The sequence below is a fragment of the Tamandua tetradactyla genome, chromosome 12, assembly GCF_023851605.1.
Source record: "Tamandua tetradactyla isolate mTamTet1 chromosome 12, mTamTet1.pri, whole genome shotgun sequence".
Taxonomy (NCBI): domain Eukaryota; kingdom Metazoa; phylum Chordata; class Mammalia; order Pilosa; family Myrmecophagidae; genus Tamandua; species Tamandua tetradactyla.
Window position 1 is genome coordinate 25359363 of NC_135338.1, and position 20184 is coordinate 25379546.

The following is a 20184-nucleotide window of genomic DNA, read 5'->3' on the forward strand; positions in this document are numbered from 1 at the left end:
ATCCAGCACGCCCCACATCCTGGAGGGCAGTGATTCTCAAGCAGGGGCAGTTTTTCTGTCCCTACCCCGCCACGAATATTTGGCAAGGCCAGGAGACATTTTCAGTTGCACAAGGGAGGTCGGACACTAGCAGCAAAGGGTAGAGGGGGAGGATGCACAGAACAGCTCCTCACAAGAAAGCGTTATCCAGCTCCAAATGTGAAGGTGCTGCTGTAGGGTAAGTAAAGGTAGGGGTCGTTGGACCCATAGAGAGAATAATCAATAGCAGTTACACACAAGCAGCAAACTTTTTTTTTGAGAATGATAAAGTGTTTCTCACCCCTTTAAAAACCAGGGAAAAGGAACAGCCATCTTTCTTATTGGGTAAAATAGATACAACGAATATGCTTCCGTTTTGGTTAAAGTAGAAGCTCCCATGAGGGACATGAGACAGGCAGCAAGTTCCTCACCACTGGAAATAACGCTGAGGTGACAGTATAACCCCTTTGGGGAAAGCTGTTGGGTGGGTGGCCGGGGACGGGGCGGGGGAGGGGGGCGGTTCGCCACAGGCAGACCGACACAGGCTCGTCTTTTCTGGCCTCCAGAATCTGTGAGGTACGACTAGGAGAGGGGAAAGGGCGGAAGGCAGGGAGAGAAAGAGCAGGTACAGGTCTTCCCCTGGCTCTAACCCAGAAGAGGGTGCGGACCGGGTGGCACCGGGAGGGAGCGCGCCGTGCAGAGCGTCCCCACGTGGCGGACTCGGACCCAAGAGCGACTCGGAGCCCGGGGGAGCCGCTTCCACCTCGGCTTCGCAGCCGCCACCTCGCCTGGTCGAGGGTCGCAGACTCCGCCTCCAGGTGGGCCCTACCTTGTGGCCTGGGGTTCGAGAAGCGGGCCCTTCTCATAGGCGTCGTCAGTGACCAGTGCCCCTGTCCTCGCCGAATGTCAGGTTCCTTCCTCACGGGCTCTGCTGGAGGTTTCATCTCTTTCTCTCTTTGACTTATCTCTGGGTCAGCAGGTGTCAGGCTGGTCCGGGGCCTTTTTGCTGAGGATTACAATCCCAAAGTGGGTGGTGAGGGCGGCTTTGTTTCTGTTGCAATCTGTTTAAGGCTGTCTCAATACAGGCTTGAGAAATATTTTGTGCCATTGCAGCTGTTAATTAAAAAAAAAAAAAGTCGTCTTAAAGTGATATGGGTCATTTTTGTTCAAAATTTTGATTGTTTATTAGGCCGTAGGTTATAGATTCACAAGGGACAAAAGGGGTACAGTCAGTGAAAAGTCTCCTTCCACTCCTGTCCCCCTAAAAGCAACCATTGTTATCCATTTTTATGTTTTCTGAGATATTCTATACATATACAAACTGATATTCATATATTCCCTCCATTTTTCAAACAAATGATAGCATATTATAAACATTGTTCTACTCTTTGCTTTTTCACCTAAAATATCTTGGAGATTGTCCCATATCAGTATGCGTTTGGGTTTGCTAAAGCTGCTGAAACGCAATATGCAAGAAACAGGTTGGCTTTTAACAATGGGGATTTATTAACTTAAAATGAACAGTTCGTAGGCTGTGAAAATGTCCAAACTCGAGGCACCAACAGGATGATACCCGGACTCTGAAGACAGGCTGTTGGCATCTGAGATATCTCTGTCATGTGAGAAGGCATACAATGATGTCTCCTGGTCCTCCTTCCCCCGGTTTTGTTGCTTCCAGCTTCTGTGGATGTATCTGTGTCTCTCAGCTTCTCTGAGCTCTCTGGGTTTTTTCTGTGTGTCCTTTATCCTCTTATAAGGGACTCCAGTAAGGGGATTAAGACCCACCTTGAGGGCCACGGTGGCTCAGCAGGCAAGAATGCTCACCTGCCATGCCAGAGGACCCGGGTTCGATTCCCGGTGTCTGCCCATGTAAAAAAAAAAAGACCCACCTTGAGTGGGCTGGGTCACATCTCAATGGAAATAACCTAATCAAAAGGTCCCACCCACAATAGGTCTGCACCCTGAGGAATGTATTAAGAGAACATGGCCTTTTCTGGCGTATATTACAGCTTCGCAGTATGTTAACATTTTTTTTTTAAATTATGGGTTTTTTTAAGAATAAAAATATGAAGCATAAAATAGAATATTTAGATGCCTGATATCCAGGTAATGGCTATACTATTGATGGACGTTTAGAAGGTTTCCAAATTTTTACTGTTATGAACAATGCTGCAATGGCAACCTTATTAAGTACATGCAAGTATGTCTGGGTCAATGGGTACATCAGTAACTGTATTAATTAGGATTAGTTTTGACTGGCATGTGACAAAAAGCCCAGAATAACAATGGATTAAACACAATGCAAGTGTATGTCTCTCCCCGAAAGCTGGGCAGGCATGATGGGTCCATAGTCATCAGAGATCCCAGCTCCTTCCATCTGACTGCTCCACAGCATCTGTTTTTTTTTCCCTTGTTAAGCTATCAAAAAGCTTATTTAGCTTTTTTTTATTATTAATTAAAAAAATTAACTAACACAACATTTAGAAATCATTCCATTCTACATATGCAATCAGTAATTCTTAATATCATCACATAGATGTATGATCATCATTTCTTAGTACATATGCATCGATTTAGAAAAAGAAATAGCAAGACAACAGAAAAAGAAATAAAATGATAATATAGAGAAAAATAAAAATAAAAGTAAAAAATACAAAAATATATAAGAAAAAAAACTATAGCTCAGATGCAGCTTCATACAGTGTTTTAACATAATTACATTACAATTAGGTAGTATTGTGCTGTCCATTTTTTTTTTTTTTTTTAGAAATCATACCATTCTACATATGCAATCAGTAATTCTTAACATCATCACATAGATGAATGATCATCGTTTCTTAGTACATTTGCATCGGTTTAGAAGAACTAGCAATATAACCGAAAAAGATATAGAATGTTAATATAGAGAAAAAAAATAAAAGTAATAATAGTAAGAACAAAACAAAACAAAAACCTATAGCTCGGATGCAGCTTCATTCAGTGTTTTAACATGATTACTTTACAATTAGGTATTATTGTGCTGTCCATTTTTGAGTTTTTGTATCTAGTCCTATTGCACAGTCTGTATCCCATCAGCTCCAATGACCCATTATCTTACCCTGTTTCTATCTCCTGGTGAACTCTGTTACCAATGACATATTCCAAGTTTATTCTCGAGTGTCGATTCACATCATTGGGACCATACAGTATTTGTCTTTTAGTTTTTGGCTAGACTCACTCAGCATAATGTTCTCTAGGTCCATCCATGTTATTACATGCTTCATAAGTTTATCCTGCCTTAAAGCTGCATAATATTCCATCGTATGTATATACCACAGTTTGTTTAGTCACTCTTCTGTTGATGGAGATTTTGGCTGTTTCCATCTCTTTGCAATTGTAAATAATGCTGCTATAAACATTGGTGTGCAAATGTCCGTTTGAGTTTTTGCCCTTAATTCCTTTGAGTAGATTCCCAGCAATGGTAGTGCTGGGTCGTATGGCAATTCTATATTCAGCTTTTTGAGGAACCACCAAGCTGCCTTCCACAGTGGTTGCACCATTTGACATTCCCACCAACAGTGGATGAGTGTGCCTCTTTCACCACATCCTCTCCAGCACTTGTCATTTTCTGTTTTGTTGATAATGGCCATTCTGGTGGGTGTGAGATGATATCTCATTGTGGTTTTGATTTGCATTTCTCTAATGGCCAGGGACATTGAGCATCTCTTCATGTGCCTTTTGGCCATTTGTATTTCCTCCTCTGAGAGGTGTCTATTCAAGTCTTTTTCCCATTTTGTAATTGGGTTGGCTGTCTTTTTGTTGTTGAGTTGGACAATCTCTTTATAAATTCTGGATACTAGACTTTATCTGATATGTCGTTTCCAAATATTGATTCCCAGCATCTGTTTTTTAACAAACTATTTGTAGGCTTCCATTATGCTAGAGGCCTTATGTTCCTTCTAGTGTCTTCTCTACGTTGCTTTGGAGAACTACATGTTATTCTTTAGGGCTCTGCTGCCTCCTTGACAAACTCAAGAAAAAATATCTCCACAAATATAGGGGAATCTTGGATTTGAATCAGTAGCAATGGGGAGCCCAGAAGACATTCATACAACATTATCCATATTTAGGAGTATTTGATGTATTATCCCTTACATGTATGGCATTGTGTATATCCTCTGATTAAACCCAGCCCTGCTTACATGGAGTAGGGAGAGCTCTGAGATAGACAATAAAAGACCTTGTTTTCACATATAACCTGTGGGACGTTTCACACCCAATGTCACAGGTGTGGGGGAAGAGGAATTTGTCCAATCATCATGGCCACATCAGCCCAGTGGACACCAATTTCTCAGAGGCCAGCACAGGGCAGTGCCAGCCACAGGGTCTCCTCGGGGATTTCTGCGACCTTGAGGTCCATGGAGTCGACATCACTGCAGAGAAGTGGAGCCAGAGCAGGGGAGGTGGAAAGAAGCCAAGCCTTGAGTAAAGCAGGTGGGATAGTAAGAGAGATTGGACTCCATACAGCTAATCATTAATAGCCAACTCTTATATAACATTTTTAATGTGGTAGCTTCTCTTTCAAATACTCTACCTATTTAATAATTTCATACTTACAATATACTCTGGGATGGGTATATTTTTATCATCCCATTTTGCAAATCTGAAAACTGAGTTAGAGTGGTTTGGTAACTTGCCCATGGCCTTGGAGCTTGTAGGTAGATGAGTTGGGTTTTGGACCAGGACGTCCAGCTCTAGAGCCTGTGCTCTTAACCACGATTCCATATCCTTGGCATGTGCATATGTGCATTATCTTCATTGAAGTATGACATAAAACACAAAAGAGTGCACAAATCATCAGCATACAGCTCCATGAATTTTCACAAAGTGAGAGTACCTGTGTAACCAGCCCCCCTATTAAAGCACTGTACTCTACCAGCTCCCAGGAGCTCACGCCATACCCCCTTCTCACTCACTACCCCTTGCCCACCACTCTTCTAACTTCTCTAGCCATTATTCTGGGGATTTCTTAATTACCCTTCTATTTTAGTTACGCTTGCATGTCAAATATCACAGGGCCTGTTGCTAAAGTTAAAATGTTTTACCTTATAGGAGTAGAAATGTGAGTGGTTTAAGAATACTTTCCCTAAATAAGATAAAGAATTAAAGGTGGAAGTAAGGAGGCAAGTGCTCCAATTTCCTCCCCATTCTCTTTGCTAGGATGTATGAGGTTCTAACCTTTCCCCTTTCCTCTTCTGGATGGGGTTAGGGGTGGACTACATCACCCAGCAGGCTGTGCTCTGACAGCTCTCAGATTTCAGGAGGATTCTGGGCTGTACTTAAGAGTCAGCCTGTTGCTGACTAGCCGGAGTAGAGGAGTGACAAGCAGACTAGGAGCTAGAGCCTGAGCCAGACCTGGGGTAGGGACTGGAGCAGCAGCAATTTAAGAAGTTGGAAAGATGCTGGTTATCTTGGGACTGCTCACCTCCTTCCTTACTTTCCTGTTTGTGACATCTTCATCTGTCAGGTTTGTCTTAATTCAGCAACTCATAAAATATTTTACACATAGCCCTGAATTGGGAGCTGGTTCTTGGCTTCTGAAAGAAAGAAAAAGGATGGAAGCTGAAGGAGAGAGTCAGGGCAGAGGAAACAAGAAGGAAGGTAGTGGTTATGGATACATGGTGGGAAAGGAGAAGGAAGCACCTGGGGCTGGAGGAGGAGGGGCTGGAATATATTCTGCTGCTAGTGGAAAGCTGAGTGCATGACTTTATTAAGTAGTTTTCCAGACAACTTATGTGACAGTCCCTGCTCTTTCACTCTTTTTCCATGAGTTTCTCCGATAAGCTTCCTTTTTCCTCTGTTACTAATCAGGGTGGTTCTGCTGGGTAATCGTGGGTAGTGAAGGTCAAGGGACTCATTGTTAGGCATCAGGCACTTTGGAAAGGAAACAAACTAGTCTCCCCTTGAGAATACCTTCAACTAATGTTTTGAGATGGCCCTTTTGCCTCAGGATTTCTGGAGGTGTCAAAGATGTGTTCTGAATGGAGAATTTTTTTAATTGCTGAAAATAAAAGCTATTAAAGGACATATCAGGGGCAGAGAGTGGCTCTAAGTTCTGGCATATAGACAATGGGTTTAAATTTCAGTTCTGCACCTTTCGCAAGTGGTCCTGTTGAAGCCTCAGTTTTCTGAATAATGTGGGGATAGTAACAGAGTGGTTGAGAGTAATTCCACTCCTAGGTAGATATCTCCAAAATTGGAGGATATTTATATACCAATGCTCATCATAGCATTATTCACAGTAGCCAGAAGGTGGAAGCAACCCAAGTGTCCATCAGCAGATGACCGGATAAACAAAATGGGGTATATCCATACAACGGAATATTATTTAGATGTAATAATAAGTGAAGTGCTAGTACATGTGACAACACGGGTAAACCTTAAGAAGACATCATGCTGAATGAAATAAAGCGTACACAAAAGGACGAATATTGTATGATTTCTTTTATGTGAAATATTTGCAATAATCAAATTCTTAGAGATAGAAAACAGAATAATGGTTACCAGGGCTGGGAAATGGCAAGTTGTTATTAAGTGATCTGAGTTTTGGTTTGGGATGAATGAAAATAATCTGTAAATTGATAGTGGTGAAAGTTGCACAATATTGTCAATGTATTTAATGTCAAAGAACTGTCCACTTAAAATAGTTTAAATGGAACCTGCCCATGCAAAAAAAAAAAATAGTTAAAATGATTTTTGTTGTGTACATTTTACCACAATTAAAAATAAATTAATTATTTTTAAAGATTATCTATGTAAAGTGCCTATCTTAGGGCCTGGCAGGTGGATGATGCTTAGAACGTGTTAGTTCTGCCCCCTTCTAGTCCTCTGTTTTGGAACTTTACAAGTCAACCTGTAAAAAGGGTGCTCTCTGCACAGAGGTCTAAACAAGGGATATTTTCTTTGTGCTTCTGTGGACAGAATGGAATCCCTAGAATGACGGCAGAAAGCCTCTTAAGATGCTGGCTCTCTAAAATTGGAGAGGCAGCTCAAGAGCCATATTTCTGTATGGGGCCACTTGAGAGTGCTATGCATCAGTTACTCATTTTTTGATGATACTTATTAAAGACCTAGGTCTCAAGACCAATAATTCCATGAATGTTCATTGCACATAGGTTAGAGAACGGGATGACCTCCAGGAACATCTAGAGATGAGAGCTAGATATCTTTGTTATCTAACAAGGAAAGTCTCCATCGGTCTTGGCTCAGGACCTGTTATTCAGGATCACGTATTGCTTTGCTCCAGTGATCATTTGTAGCTTCTGAGCACATGACTTTCAGCCTGTACTGATGACCATTATTTTGCCCAGTGGAAAAATGTTGTCCCTTGAAGACTGGTTTCTTTGGGACTCCTGACTATAACTTAAAGAAATATCTCTTAGAGGCTGGATGGACTTTATGAATCTCAGTCTGGGGTTGTGGAGGATGGCTCATGAATGTTCTTTTTATGCTTGTCCATAGGAAGTTCTTTGCTGGTGGGGTTTGTAGAACAAATGTGCAGCTTCCTGGGAAGGTTGTGGTGATTACCGGTGCTAACACAGGCATTGGCAAGGAGACAGCCAGAGAGCTTGCTCGCAGAGGTGAGTCCTTCTGCTTTGGTCTTCACAAGGCAGAGCTTCCTGGCCTTCCCACTGGTGGCTTCACCCCACATTTCCTTGTTTTTCCTCCAGGGTTGGGACTTGAGTCCAGCTGTAACACCAACTTACTCTTTGGCCTTAAATCTGCCTTCTTTTCTGCTCCTTCCCTATTATATAAAGTCAGGAAAACAATGATGTCCATGTATCATATTTGTCAGGTCAGTTATTCTAAGAGATACCAAGCAGCATTAAAAATCTGTGCTTTCTGGCAGAGCATAAAAATGAACGTTTGCAGCCTAGGGTTAAGTTAACAGCAACAAGACTGAGCAGTACTACTTGTGAGAATCCTGAAGTAGCAATTGGCCACTCATTGCTTTACGGATGACTGAGAGAATGCTCGAGCCACCAGTCCCAAGTTCACGTACTATACCTCTTTTTTTCAGCCTAGGATCTGAACACATTGCTCTCTCTGTGTTTTGGCTCCAGGAGCTCGAGTATACATTGCCTGCCGTGATGTACTGAAAGGGGAATCTGCTGCCAGTGAAATCCGAGCAGATACAAAGAACTCCCAGGTGCTTGTACGGAAACTGGACCTCTCAGACACCAAATCCATCCGAGCCTTTGCTGAGGGCTTTCTAGCAGGTAAGGAGCTAGAAAAGCAGGAAACTGGGTGTGGCAGTGGCTGCTCCACCCTGGACCATCTATGGCCTTTACATAAGAACCATCATTGATCCCACTGGACAGGTTCTGCCACATGAATCAGCAGGACAGGGAATTGGCAGGGGGATGGCAGGTAGACAAGCTGGGCAGGATCCTTATCTTTTTTTTCACTCAACAGTGGGAAATTTGGAGGTGTCAGCTCCCTGTCCAGGCTTGTACCTAGGCATCAAGGTGTAGCCCTGATGTCATTCTCTTCTTTCATTGTGAGAATCAAGCTTCTGTGGCCACAGGCACTGGACTGGAGGAGGTGGTGTTGCTGTCCTATTTCATCTGGGTCTTGGAAAATGACCAGCTTCTGTCTACAAAAACAGACAGGGACCATGTCTGTCTTCTCAGCGCCCAGCAGAGTGGGTCTGGCTTAGAGTTGGTTCTCACCACATGTTTGCTGACTGAATGAATGTGTGTATGAATGGTGTCCAAGAAGATACGAATAACTAAAATTAGAAAGCTGGCATAGGTTTTTCTTCTGGGGACAATAGTTTTGATTATCACTAAGACAGGTCTAAATAGGAATAGTTATTGACTTTGTCTTACAAGACAAAGTCTTGTCTTACAAGAAAAGGGCAGAGTGAATAACTCCTGTCAAAACAACCTTGTCCCAGCAAGCACAAAGTTAAGAGGCAAGGATCATGATGGTAGAGTTAGATGCTTCAGGGCTCCATCTCCTCCACAAGGAGGAGCTTTAAACCACCAGCAAGGACTGGCAAAAACACCTTTCTTGAAGCTCCAGAAACCAGTTAAAGGGCTACAGTAACAGGGCAAACACTGGATCAAGATAAGGGCTATTTAAAAGTGGTAGGATCTTGTGGTGCCCCAGCTGGCACCTTCTCCATTCTCTCACTGGCTCAGAGGGAGCAGAGTAACCCTACTGCACATACTGGGAACACATATGTCTGGCCCAGTCTATTGGTGGTGCCTTGGGGGGGGCTTATCATCCTAGAACTTGCCATGCATGTAGAAGGAACGCATGGAATTCTCCTACAGAAAGCTGTGGGAGAGCAGGTACCTGGGGCGAGGGATGCTGGCTGTAAGGTGTACAGTACAGTGCCCAGAATTGTGAAGAAACTGTTTCCTAGGGAGGAAGGGATATTTGTATCCATGTAAATGGGGAATTCCTAGGGCCACAGGTATATATGTCCAAGAAAAAACTCATACTCAGAATGGATCAGGGAGGACCCTACTTTTTTGTGAGTTCCTGGTATTCAAAGAAAACTCAGTCATAACACTAGCTGGATAATTTTTTAAGGAGCTGGTGCCCTAAAGACTAAATTTCAAAATAACACACATTAAAAATGTCAAAATGGGGTGGACCACAGTGGCTCAGCAGGCAAGAATGCTTGGCTGCCATGCCAGAGGACCCGGGTTCAATTCCCGGTGCCTGCCCATGTAAAAAAAAAAAAAGTCAAAATGTCTAGATGGCAACAAAAGATTACAAAACATACAAAGAAATTGGAAATGTGGCCCAAGCTAAGGAGAAGATTAAAACATTTGAAATCATCCACAAGGAGGTCTAGATCTGGAATGCTCCAGACAAAGACTTTTTAAAAATGGCCCTAAATATGCTCAAAGAGCTAAAGGAAAACACGGACAAAGAACAAAAGGAAAACAACAGATGGACCACAAGGAGAACAGCAGTATAGAGATGGAAATTATGAAAAGGAATCAAACAGAGATGAAGATCACAGTGACAGGAATTTAAAAATTCCCTACAGGGCTTCTACAGGAGATTGGAGGTGGCAGAAGAAAGATTCGGTGAACTTAATAGCCATTGAAATCATCCAGTTTGAGGAGCAGAAGGAAAAAAGAATGGAGGAAAGTGAACCAAACAGGAACCTGTGGGACACCACCAAGCACAGCAATATACACATTGTGGGAGGCCCAGGAGGAGACAAAAGAGAGAAAGGGGCAGAGAGAATATTCAGAGAAATAATGGCTGAAAACTTCTCCAAGTAAATGAAAGACATGACTATGCACTCCACATGGGATAAAGCCAAATAGACCCACTCCATGGCAGATTATACTCAGGCTGTCGAATACTAAAGATAAAGAGAATTCTGAAAGACACAAGACAGAAGAAACCTATCACGTACCAGAAAGCCTCAAGATTATGTGCCGATTTTTCATCAGAAACATGGATGCAGGAAGGCAGTGGGATGACATATTTAAAATGCTGAAAGCAAAAATTGCCAGCCAAGAATTCTATATCTGGCAAAGCTATCTTTCAAAAATGAGAGAGAAATTAAGGTATTTCCTAGATAAACAAAAGCTGAAAGACTTCATCACCACCAGACCAGCCTGACAAGAGATGCTAAAGGGAGTTCTGCAGGTTGAAAAGAGAGCACAATAGATAATATATCAAAGCCATATGAAGAAATAAAGATCTCTGATGAGGATAATGACAGGGGTAAATATAAATGCCAGTATATTGTATTTTTGAATTGTAACTCCATTTTTTCCCCACTTCCTATAAGATCTAACAGGAAAATGTGTAAAATGCAATGATAAATCGGTGGCTTTGGACTCATAATATAGAGATATGTAATTTGTGACTAGAACTATATAAAGGTGGGGGACGGAGGGGTAGAGGAGCATAGTTTGTGTATACCATTGAGGTTAAGTTGATGTCAAAGCAAACAAGACTGTTATAGATTTAGGTTGTTAAGTTTAAGCCCCACAGTAATTATAAAGAAAATATCAGAGAATCTGCAAGCTCATAGAGACAGAAATTAGAGCACAGGTTACTGAGGGGAGGGGAGGGAGGGAAGGAGAGTTAATGCATAGTGGCTGTTGGGTTTCCATTTGGGGAGATGGGAAAGTTTTAGTAATGGGAGGTGGTTAGGGAAACGCAATATTGTAAATGTGATTAATTTCCATTGACTGCTATGTTTGGGAGTGGTTAAAATGGAAATGTCTCTATTGTATATATGCTTCCACAATTAAAGAAAAAAAGAGCAGCTAAAGAGAAAATCCCAATTAAATGCAATACATGATTCTGGATGGGTTCTGAGCAAGAGAGGAGAAAATGCTGAAAGGAATATTGTTGGGACTGATGAAAAAACTGGAATATAGACTGTAAGTTTTATGTCAATGTTAAATTGCTTGAACTTAATAATTATACTTACGGTGGGTCCATAAGGAAATATCCCTTATTCTTAGGAAATAAATATGATAGTATTAAGTTTTCAAGGAGCATGATGTATACAATCTACACTCAAGTGTTTAGAAAATGATCAATAAAAAGATTGATAAATGAATAGATAGAAAGAGTGATATAGCAAATGTTGCAAATAAGTTAAAATTGGTGGATCTGGTTATCTGGTTGGACAGGGGTATGTTGGAGTTCTCTGAATGGGGTTTGTATTATTTTTGAGACTGTCCTGTAAGTTTGAACATGTTTCAAAATAAGAAGTTGAAAAAACAATAACAACAAGGGACAGATACTTGGGGCTGTGACAGGCAGCCAGCAGACTCCTTGCTCTCCACCAGCCTCTTTGATTGTGCTTTACAGAGGAAAAGCAGCTCCATATCCTGATCAACAATGCGGGAGTGATGATGTGTCCATATTCCAAGACAGCGGATGGCTTTGAGACACACCTAGGAGTCAACCACCTGGGTAAGTATCTTTTAGTGACTGACAAATGAGGCACACCCCACCTTGACCTCTGTGTGGCGATAACTCTATAGCAGTGCTGAGAATCCCCTGTGGTCCTCACAGCACCCAGGATCCTGGGAGACTGGTTTGTTTTTCACTGTCCCTTTCTTGACAAGTCCATAATAGTGAGATCCTCCTATCCATATCATCAAGAAACCCCAAATCTCAGGAGATTCCAGAAGGAAGAACACCATGCTTGGATGGGACAGTGGCAGTGCAAAGCTTGCAAGGCAGGGCCAGGCCTGGGAGTACAGGAGAGTGGGTTTGGCCAGAGAAGTCATGCCCATAGCTGAAGGCCAAGCCAGACAAGGGTTTGGGCAGGATTTGGGGGAAGAGACAAGTTGGGGTTCAGAGTTCAAGGTAATGGCTCTAGGAGGAGAGGAGGGGACTTGCACTTTGATCCTTCTTCCTTCTGTAGTGGGTCCATAGTTCATGGCCAGAGAGGGAGTCAGAAGTGGCAGGTGTTTATTTCTGACTGGGATAAAGGCAGGGATACAAATAAGTAGATTAAGTGTATGTTACCTTAGCTATAGTCTGGCTCTGGCCCTTGCCTTTAGGAATCCATTAACTCTGAATAACTGACCATTAGCACTGAGTTACTTATGACATCAAAATAGGTTCACACACAGAAGATAGTAGGTTAAGGCTCCCGTTCACTGGCCTGGTGTGATAGTTAGATTCAGGTGTCAGCTTGGCCAGGTGAAGGCACCTAGTTCTGTTGCTGTGGACATGAGCCAATGGTAAGTGGGCCTCATTTATTGCTGATTATATCTGCAGTTGGCTAGGAGCTGTGCCTGCTGCAATGAATGACGTTTGACTTAATTGGCTGGTGCTTAAATGACAGAGCTCAACGTAGCACAGCCCAAGCAGCTCAGCACACCTCATCTCAGCACTCACAATTCAGCCCAGGCCTTTGGAGATGCAGAAAGGAATCACCCGGGGAAAGTTGTTGGAACCCAGAGGCCTGGAGAGAAGGCCAGCAGAGATCGCCCTGTGCCTTCCCACATAAGAAAGAACCTCAGCTGAAAGTTAGCTGCCTTTCCTCTGAAGAACTAACAAAATAAATCCCCTTTTATTAAAAGTCAATCCACCTCTGGTGTGTTGCCTTCCAGCAGCTAGCAAACTAGAACACTTGGAGTGCTGCTCCACCCCTCCATCTCCCCACTGTCTCTCCTCACAGGCCACTTCCTTCTCACCCACCTGCTCCTGGGACGGCTGAAGGAGTCTGCCCCTGCACGGGTGGTGAACCTGTCATCAGTAGTCCACCACGTTGGCAAGATATCCTTCCACAACCTCCAGGGTGAGAAGTACTACAGCCGGGGTTTTGCCTATTGCCACAGCAAGCTGGCCAACGTGCTTTTTACTCGTGAGCTGGCCAAGAGGCTCCAAGGTAGGTCTGGAGAAAGGACCAAAGGCAAAATAACAGAAACAGGGTCCTGGGTTCAGATTCATCATCTTCTGAAGTCAGCTGTCAGACATGCATGTTTCTGGTGGTAGCTCTGTGCATTGAGCATGAAGTTATAAATGGAATAAAAACAGAGTCCTTTCCCTTGGGAAGTTTGAAACTGAACAGGGTGTAGGAACTTCATACAATTACCTTATATTTATATCTCATCTTCTCTCATATCTATTATCTTACTCGATTTTCACAACAGTCTTTTGTATCAGGCAGAGCAGATATTATTACTCTTATTTTGTGGGTTAGAACAGAGGTTCACAGACATGGCTGGTCCACCGCTACAAGCACGTGAAGGAAACAGGACGAGAATGCATGTGATCTGCCTTTAAAGCCAGGCTGCTTCCTTCTGCGTGCCCTTAGCTGAGGTTTGCACGGTGAGCTGACCGACAGTGCTGACACTACCCACGTCTGGGAGCCAGAGCTTGAGTTCAGCTCACTGGGTGTGGCTCTGTCCCTGCTCTAACTGTGCCCTCCTTTCCCTAGGTTCCGGGGTCACCACCTATGTGGTGCACCCGGGCATTGTCCGCTCGGAGCTGGTCCGGCACTCCTTCCTGCTCTGCCTGCTCTGGCGGCTCTTCTCCCCCTTCGTCAAGTCAGCGCGGGAGGGGGCACAGACCAGCCTGCACTGTGCCCTGACCGAGGGCCTGGAGCCCCTGAGTGGCAAGTACTTCAGGTGTGTGGCGGGCGCGAAGGCTCTTTCTACCATCTGTGGGTGGGGGCAGGACAAGTTTCCCTGGGCTTTGCAGCCCCCAGTGGCTGAGTTTGCGCCTGATGTTGGAATCCAGGTTTGGATTGGGCCTGAAAACCAAATGTGGTCATTTTTGAAAATTATATCAGAAACTTGGAAAGTGTTGCTTTTATATTTGCTAGTTTATATCTGTTTGCCATGTTTCGATGTAAAAATCTGTGCTTTTCTTGTCCCCGTTGGTTATGCCATGCAAAGAACATTGCCAGGCCCTCTGATCTTTTTTCTCCTCCTTCAACCTTTTTGCTGACTTCATTCATGAATTCTTTAACATCATTTAGCCCTAAGCACTGGGGCAAGGTCACCTCTTCCTAGTATGAGCTGTCTCGCAATGCTGCCCAGATCAGCACTTTGTTGGACTATAGAACTACAGATTTCAGTGTTGACTTTTATCACAAACTCAGTGGATAGAATTTGGGAATAAGGGAAAGTCCAGGATTAAACCTCTTTTCTGTTCCATGATTTCCAGCTCAATCTATTCTGTCCTATTTTGTGTAAGACTGCTGGTTGATGTACCATTTATTAAGTGAAACATTGAAAATGACCCAAGTGCCAACAAGAGGGGAATGGATACATCATAATAGCTCACAATGCTTGAGCTCTTTTACAATGTGTTTGGCACTTTTTGAGTGTATTACATGTTTTAATTCCTATAATCATCACCAATCTAGGAGGTAGGTAATATTATTATGCCCATTTTATAGATGAGGAAGCAGGCACATGATAGTTAAATGACTTGTTCAAACTTCTAAGTGGCAGACCTGGGATTTAAACCCTAGCAGACTGGCTCTAGAGCTGTGCTGTACAATACTCGTGGCTAATGAACACTGGAAATGTGTGGCTAGTTCACATTAAGATGGGCTGTGGTTTTGAAGGGTCTTAGTATGAAAAAAAATAAAAAAAGAATGTCAACTATCTTGTTGATAATGTCACCTGTTTCTTTTTACTTAAAAAAAATGTAGCTACTGGAAAATTTTAAATTACATATGTGGCTCACATTTATGGCTTGCATTGTATTTTTATTGGACATTGCTATCCTAGAGTCTGAGTGCTTAACTTTACTGACTTAAATATGTGATAAAATATTATATAGTCAAATATATTTTCAAATAATATTTAATTAACAGGATAATGTTGGGGATATAAAGTTGTGATAAAAATAACTGCCATCCTGAACTATATAATTGATACATTGTAAATGCATACAAAACAATCTGGAAGGATATGCAGCAACCTATGAAGAAGGTTACTTCTGGGGAGGTAGAGGCAGAGTCAAGGGGAACATGAGGGAGGATTGTAACTTTTTACTCTAGATATTTCTTTATTATTTAAACAATTTTTTAAAGGTCATGTATTTATTTATTGTTTATATACTGAAATATTTTTTTAACGAGAGAAAGAAAATCCTCCCCAAACTAGACACAGTATGAGCCCACTTTTGTATAAAAGAGAAAGAGAAAGACTGTGTATCTGTTCACACACAAACAAATCAAAGAAGACTGTAAGGAAAAGCAATTAAATAATAGACTTTTCTTCATTTGTCAGTACTTAACTCTTATTTCCAACCAAATTCATATAAGACTTCTATAATTAGAAAAAAATGCTATTAAACAAACAAACAGCTCATAAGAACTGAGCTCTGTACCAGTCCTGCATCCCTCTAGTACCTAAATATCCCTCCATCCCCTCAAACAAATGAAAGCAGGGGGTTTTAGTCCTGGGATCAGGGGGTCAATGATAGAGTTCAAGGCATCTGTGAACTTGAAAGGGAAAATAATTTCATCTTTGATTTCACTAAACTTCATCTGAAAGTTAGCCTTCCCTTCAATGTTGGATGTAGGCGGAGAACCACAATAAGTAGTGATGTGTGAGTTTGTCACCACTAAAATTGCATTTTCACGTCACATTGCAGTTGTTGCAGATATTTCAGTCTGTCATTTCTGCTTACCACTACTTTGAAATTTAGTAGTTATTAGACCCAGTGCTAGATTTAGTTATGGGATATATTAGTAAAGAAACATGTATGACTATATTGCAGATTGTTTTAAAACTATTTTTCAACTGCATTTCAACACAATTGGTTTTGTTTAACCCAATGTATTACATCTTATGCATCAGAACTATAGCGTGAGAAAAAGTCCATAAACTTTCCCATACTGCCAAAGGGGTCTTGGGCCGCACAGACAGGTTAAAGTCTCCTGGAAGAAAGGGATGGATATAAAGGTTTGCTCTCTTCATCAAGGAGCTGTGAGGGTGATTAATATTCCACTTTGCTAAAGCTGCCAGAGGGCAGTATACCAAATGGGTTAGCTTTTTCGATGGGGATTTATTAGTTAACAAACTTACAGTTCTAAGGACATGAGCATCTCCAAATTAAGGTATCAAGAGGAAGATACTTTTTCTGAAGAAAGGCTGCTGACATCCAGGGTTCCGCTGCCACATGGGATGGCACGTGGCAACATCTGCTAGGTTTTTTCTTCTGAGTTCTGGTTTCAAATGGCTCTCGGTTTCTGTGGGTCTTGGCTTGCTTCTCCCAGGGTGTTTTATTCTTTGAGCTCTAAACTCTGTCTTTTATCTCCAATAATGGATTAAATCCCACCTTGAATTGGGTGGTGTTCTGGTTTGCTAGCTACCAGAATGCAATATACCAGAAATAGAATGGCTTTTAAAAAAGGGAATTTAATAAGTTGCTAGTTTACAGTTCTAAGGCCAAGAAAATGTCCCAATTAGAACAAGTGTATAGAAATGTCCAATCAAAGGCATCTATCTAGGGAAAGATACCTTGGTTCAAGAAGGCTGATGAAATTCAGGGTTTCTCTCTCAAGTGAGAAGGCACATGGTGAACACGGTCAGGGTTTCTCTCTTGGTTGGAAGGGCACATGGTGAACACGGTGTCATCTGCTAGCTTTCTCTCCTGGCTTCATGTTTCATGAAGCTCCCCGGGAGGGGTTTTCCTTCTTCATCTCCAAAGGTCGCTGGCTGGTGGACTTTCTGCTTCTCATGGCTATGTCATTCTGCTCTCTCAGAATCTCTCACTTTCTCCAAAATGTTTCTTCTTTTATGGGATTCCAGTAAACTAATCAAGACCCACCCAAATGGCTGGAGACACGCTTCTACTTAATCCAGCTCCACTCTTGATTAAATCACACCCCAGGGAGATGATCTAATTAAAGTTTCAAGCATACAGGATTGAATAGGGAGTAGAAGAAATGGTTGCCTTTACAAAATGGGATTCGGATTAAAACATGGCTTTTCATCCTACATATAGCCTTTCAAACTGGCACAGGTGGGTCACATCTCAATTGAAACAACCTATCCAAAAGGTCCCATCCACGAGAATCGATAAAAGAACTGGCCTTTTGGGGTTACATAACAGCTCCAGACCAACACAGTGCTCAACACAAGACAGGGTGACGATGGACTTAGTAAGGTTTCTGGCCCTCTGGGACTGGGGACTGGTTGTCCTACCTCCAGCATGTTCACTCTTTTTCTCTGTCCTCCAGTGACTGCAAGAGGACTTGGGTGTCTCCGAGAGCTCGAAATAATAAAACAGCTGAGCGCTTGTGGAATGTCAGCTGTGAGCTTCTAGGAATCCAGTGGGAGTAGTGGGTCGAGGAGCCACAACTTTCTCAGCCCAGTCCACACCGGAAGGAAAAGGGACCGAGGAGAAGGCTGACCCCGATGACTGGCTGCTCCTGGGAATCCTGTCCTGCTCTGATCCTCCTGACCCATCTGGAAACCTTTGCACACTCAACCCTCTTGCAAGAATGGTTCGTGGTGTGAGACATTCACATCTGCCCACCATTCTTCTCCAAGACTTGGAGGATTGGTCGCCTTCCGGGACTCAGCAGATCCCAGGCTGGGCATGTGGGTGGCAGAAGAGCCTGGGAAACTGGGTCAGTTCCTGCTGTCACCAACACCAGAACACCAGCCTGCATCCTCAGGTGACACCACAAGAGTATCAGCATTACGTGTTTCCAGGCACTGTAGACTGATTCTTGACTGACCTCCTTCCTTTTTGAAATAATAGCCACAGTCCTGGAATCTGGACCAACTCAGAAAGATCTAGGCTAACCGTAGCTGAGTTTGATTCCTTCCTCTGAGCATTCTAGTGAAGCTGGATCTTCCCGTTTTCAATCAAGCAGATGGTTTCTTTCTCTAAAGAGTTTCCTTTACCTCAATTTTTAGAGAAAATAAAGACTGAATATTCACCTTATTGTCTTATTTATTGCCTCAGGATAGCAAGAGAAAACTGGAGGAAAGAGGGGAAGCCACCCATAACCTTCTTATAATATTGCATTTAAGTGCAAAGTAAGATGGTCCACTTAGGTATTTTCTCAAATTTCTTCCAATGCTAACATTTTATAATCAAAGAAGTAATAGGAGTACCTTAAATTGAACAAATGTTCTAGTTTGCTAGCTGCCATAATGCAATATACCAGAAACGGAACGGCTTTCAAAAAGGGGAATTTAATGAGTTGCTAGTTTACAGTTTTAAGGCCGAGAAAATGTCCCAATTAAAACAAGTCTATAGAAATGTCCAATCAAAGGCATCCAGGGGAAGACACCTCGGTTCAAGAAGGCCAATGAAATTCAGGGTTTCTCTTTCAAGTGAGAAGGCACCTGGTGAACACAGTCCCAGTTTCTCTCTCATCTGGAAAGGCACATGGCGAACACAGCATCGTCTGCTAGCTTTCCCTCCTGGATTCCTGTTTCAGGAAGCTCCCTGGGAGGCGTTTTCCTTCTTCGTCTCCAAAGGCCGCTGACTGGTAGACTCTGCTTCTCATGGCTATGTTGTTCTGCTCTGCTGTCTCTGAATCTCCTTCTTTCTCCAAAATGTTTCCTCTTTTACAGGACTCCAGAAACTAATCAAGACCCACCCAAATGGGTGAAGACACACCTCTACTTAATCCAGTTTAACAACCACTCTTGATTAAATCACATCTCCAGGGAGATGATCTAATTACAGTTTCAAACATTCAATACTGAATAGGGATTAGAAGAAATGACTGCCTTTACAAAATGGGGTTAGGATTAAAACATGGTTTTTCTTGGGTACATACATCATTTCAAACCAGCACAACAAATTAAGGCCAGATGTAATACATGATATATAGATGCAGAAAAACCAAACCCCGATAATCCCTTTACATAAATTCACAGCTTTTCTCCCTTTGGACCTTCCTGCTGTTAGAAAGAAAGTCATACATGAAAGAGAATAAATGCTCACTCGATTGTGGAGAATAAAAGAATTTATTCACACTCTTGCAAGAATGGGCACTCAACTAAATGTGGCTGGTGAGCCAGGTGATAGAATGCCACAGATTTTATACCCGAAGCTTAGCATGTGTGTCCCTTCACTGCTTCTCCACTGATTGGATACTCCAGAGGTTACAGCCTATTCAGACAGTCTAGCTAATTCAAATTTCCTGCTGAAGGTTCCTGCTTTTGATTACGCTTTACAATTCAGTGACACTGGCCGTTATTTATTTAAACTTTTTGCCTATATAAGGAATTGGCACCAATTCTAGGCTTGCGTCAGAGGCCCTCTCCTTTCCCTGCCTGCAAGACCAGCCTGAGCCATTTTGCCTTGGTTCAGTGAGTTCTGTTTCTCTCATCCTGAGCCATCTTGAGTGAAAGCTAAACTTAATTTTATTCTTACACTACTCTCCTCTCTTCTGGCCTGGGACCCCACTTGCTAAAATTTACCAAAAAGCTGGAGGCCTGCCTCTTTCAGCCAATGGATCAGAGAAACCATGCATATTGGCTCTAGTTCTAAAGCATTCAAATGGCATTCTGGGGGAAAAGAAAGCCCTTTTCTTCAATCACAAGTAGACTTAAGAAAATGCTCCTTTTTATTATAGACATTTTCAAATAGTCAAAAGTAGAGAAAATAGTAAAGCAGGTGTTCTAGTTTGCTAGCTGCCGGAATGCAGCACACCAGAGACGGGTTGGCTTTTAATAAGAGGGGATT

At 42.5% G+C, this 20184-nt stretch overlaps 1 protein-coding gene across 2 annotated transcripts; it reads left to right on the forward strand.

Annotated features, from left to right (window-relative positions):
* The first annotated feature begins 404 nt into the window (after positions 1-404).
* On the forward strand, positions 405-18421 carry RDH12 (retinol dehydrogenase 12). 2 transcript variants are annotated; one of them, XM_077122262.1, is made up of 7 exons: positions 405-468; positions 7519-7637; positions 8121-8276; positions 11863-11967; positions 13187-13396; positions 13949-14138; positions 17714-18421. In XM_077122262.1, exons 1-7 carry the CDS (start codon positions 416-418, stop codon positions 17814-17816), a joined length of 936 nt encoding a protein of 311 aa, XP_076978377.1. In that variant the 5' UTR covers positions 405-415; the 3' UTR covers positions 17817-18421. The 2 variants fall into 2 exon arrangements, with proteins under 2 accessions (XP_076978377.1, XP_076978376.1); XM_077122261.1 differs by lacking the exon at positions 405-468 and adding an exon at positions 5369-5524.
* The last annotated feature ends 1763 nt before the right edge of the window (positions 18422-20184 follow it).

Coding starts and splice junctions, on each gene's coding strand:
- RDH12 (XM_077122261.1), top strand. CDS start 5,457: ATGCTGGTTATCTTGGGACTGCTCACCTCCTTCCTTACTTTCCTGTTT. Junction 8,277..11,862: donor TGCTGAGGGCTTTCTAGCAG/GTAAGGAGCTAG, acceptor TGTGCTTTACAG/AGGAAAAGCAGCTCCATATC. Junction 14,139..17,713: donor CTGAGTGGCAAGTACTTCAG/GTGTGTGGCGGG, acceptor TCTGTCCTCCAG/TGACTGCAAGAGGACTTGGG.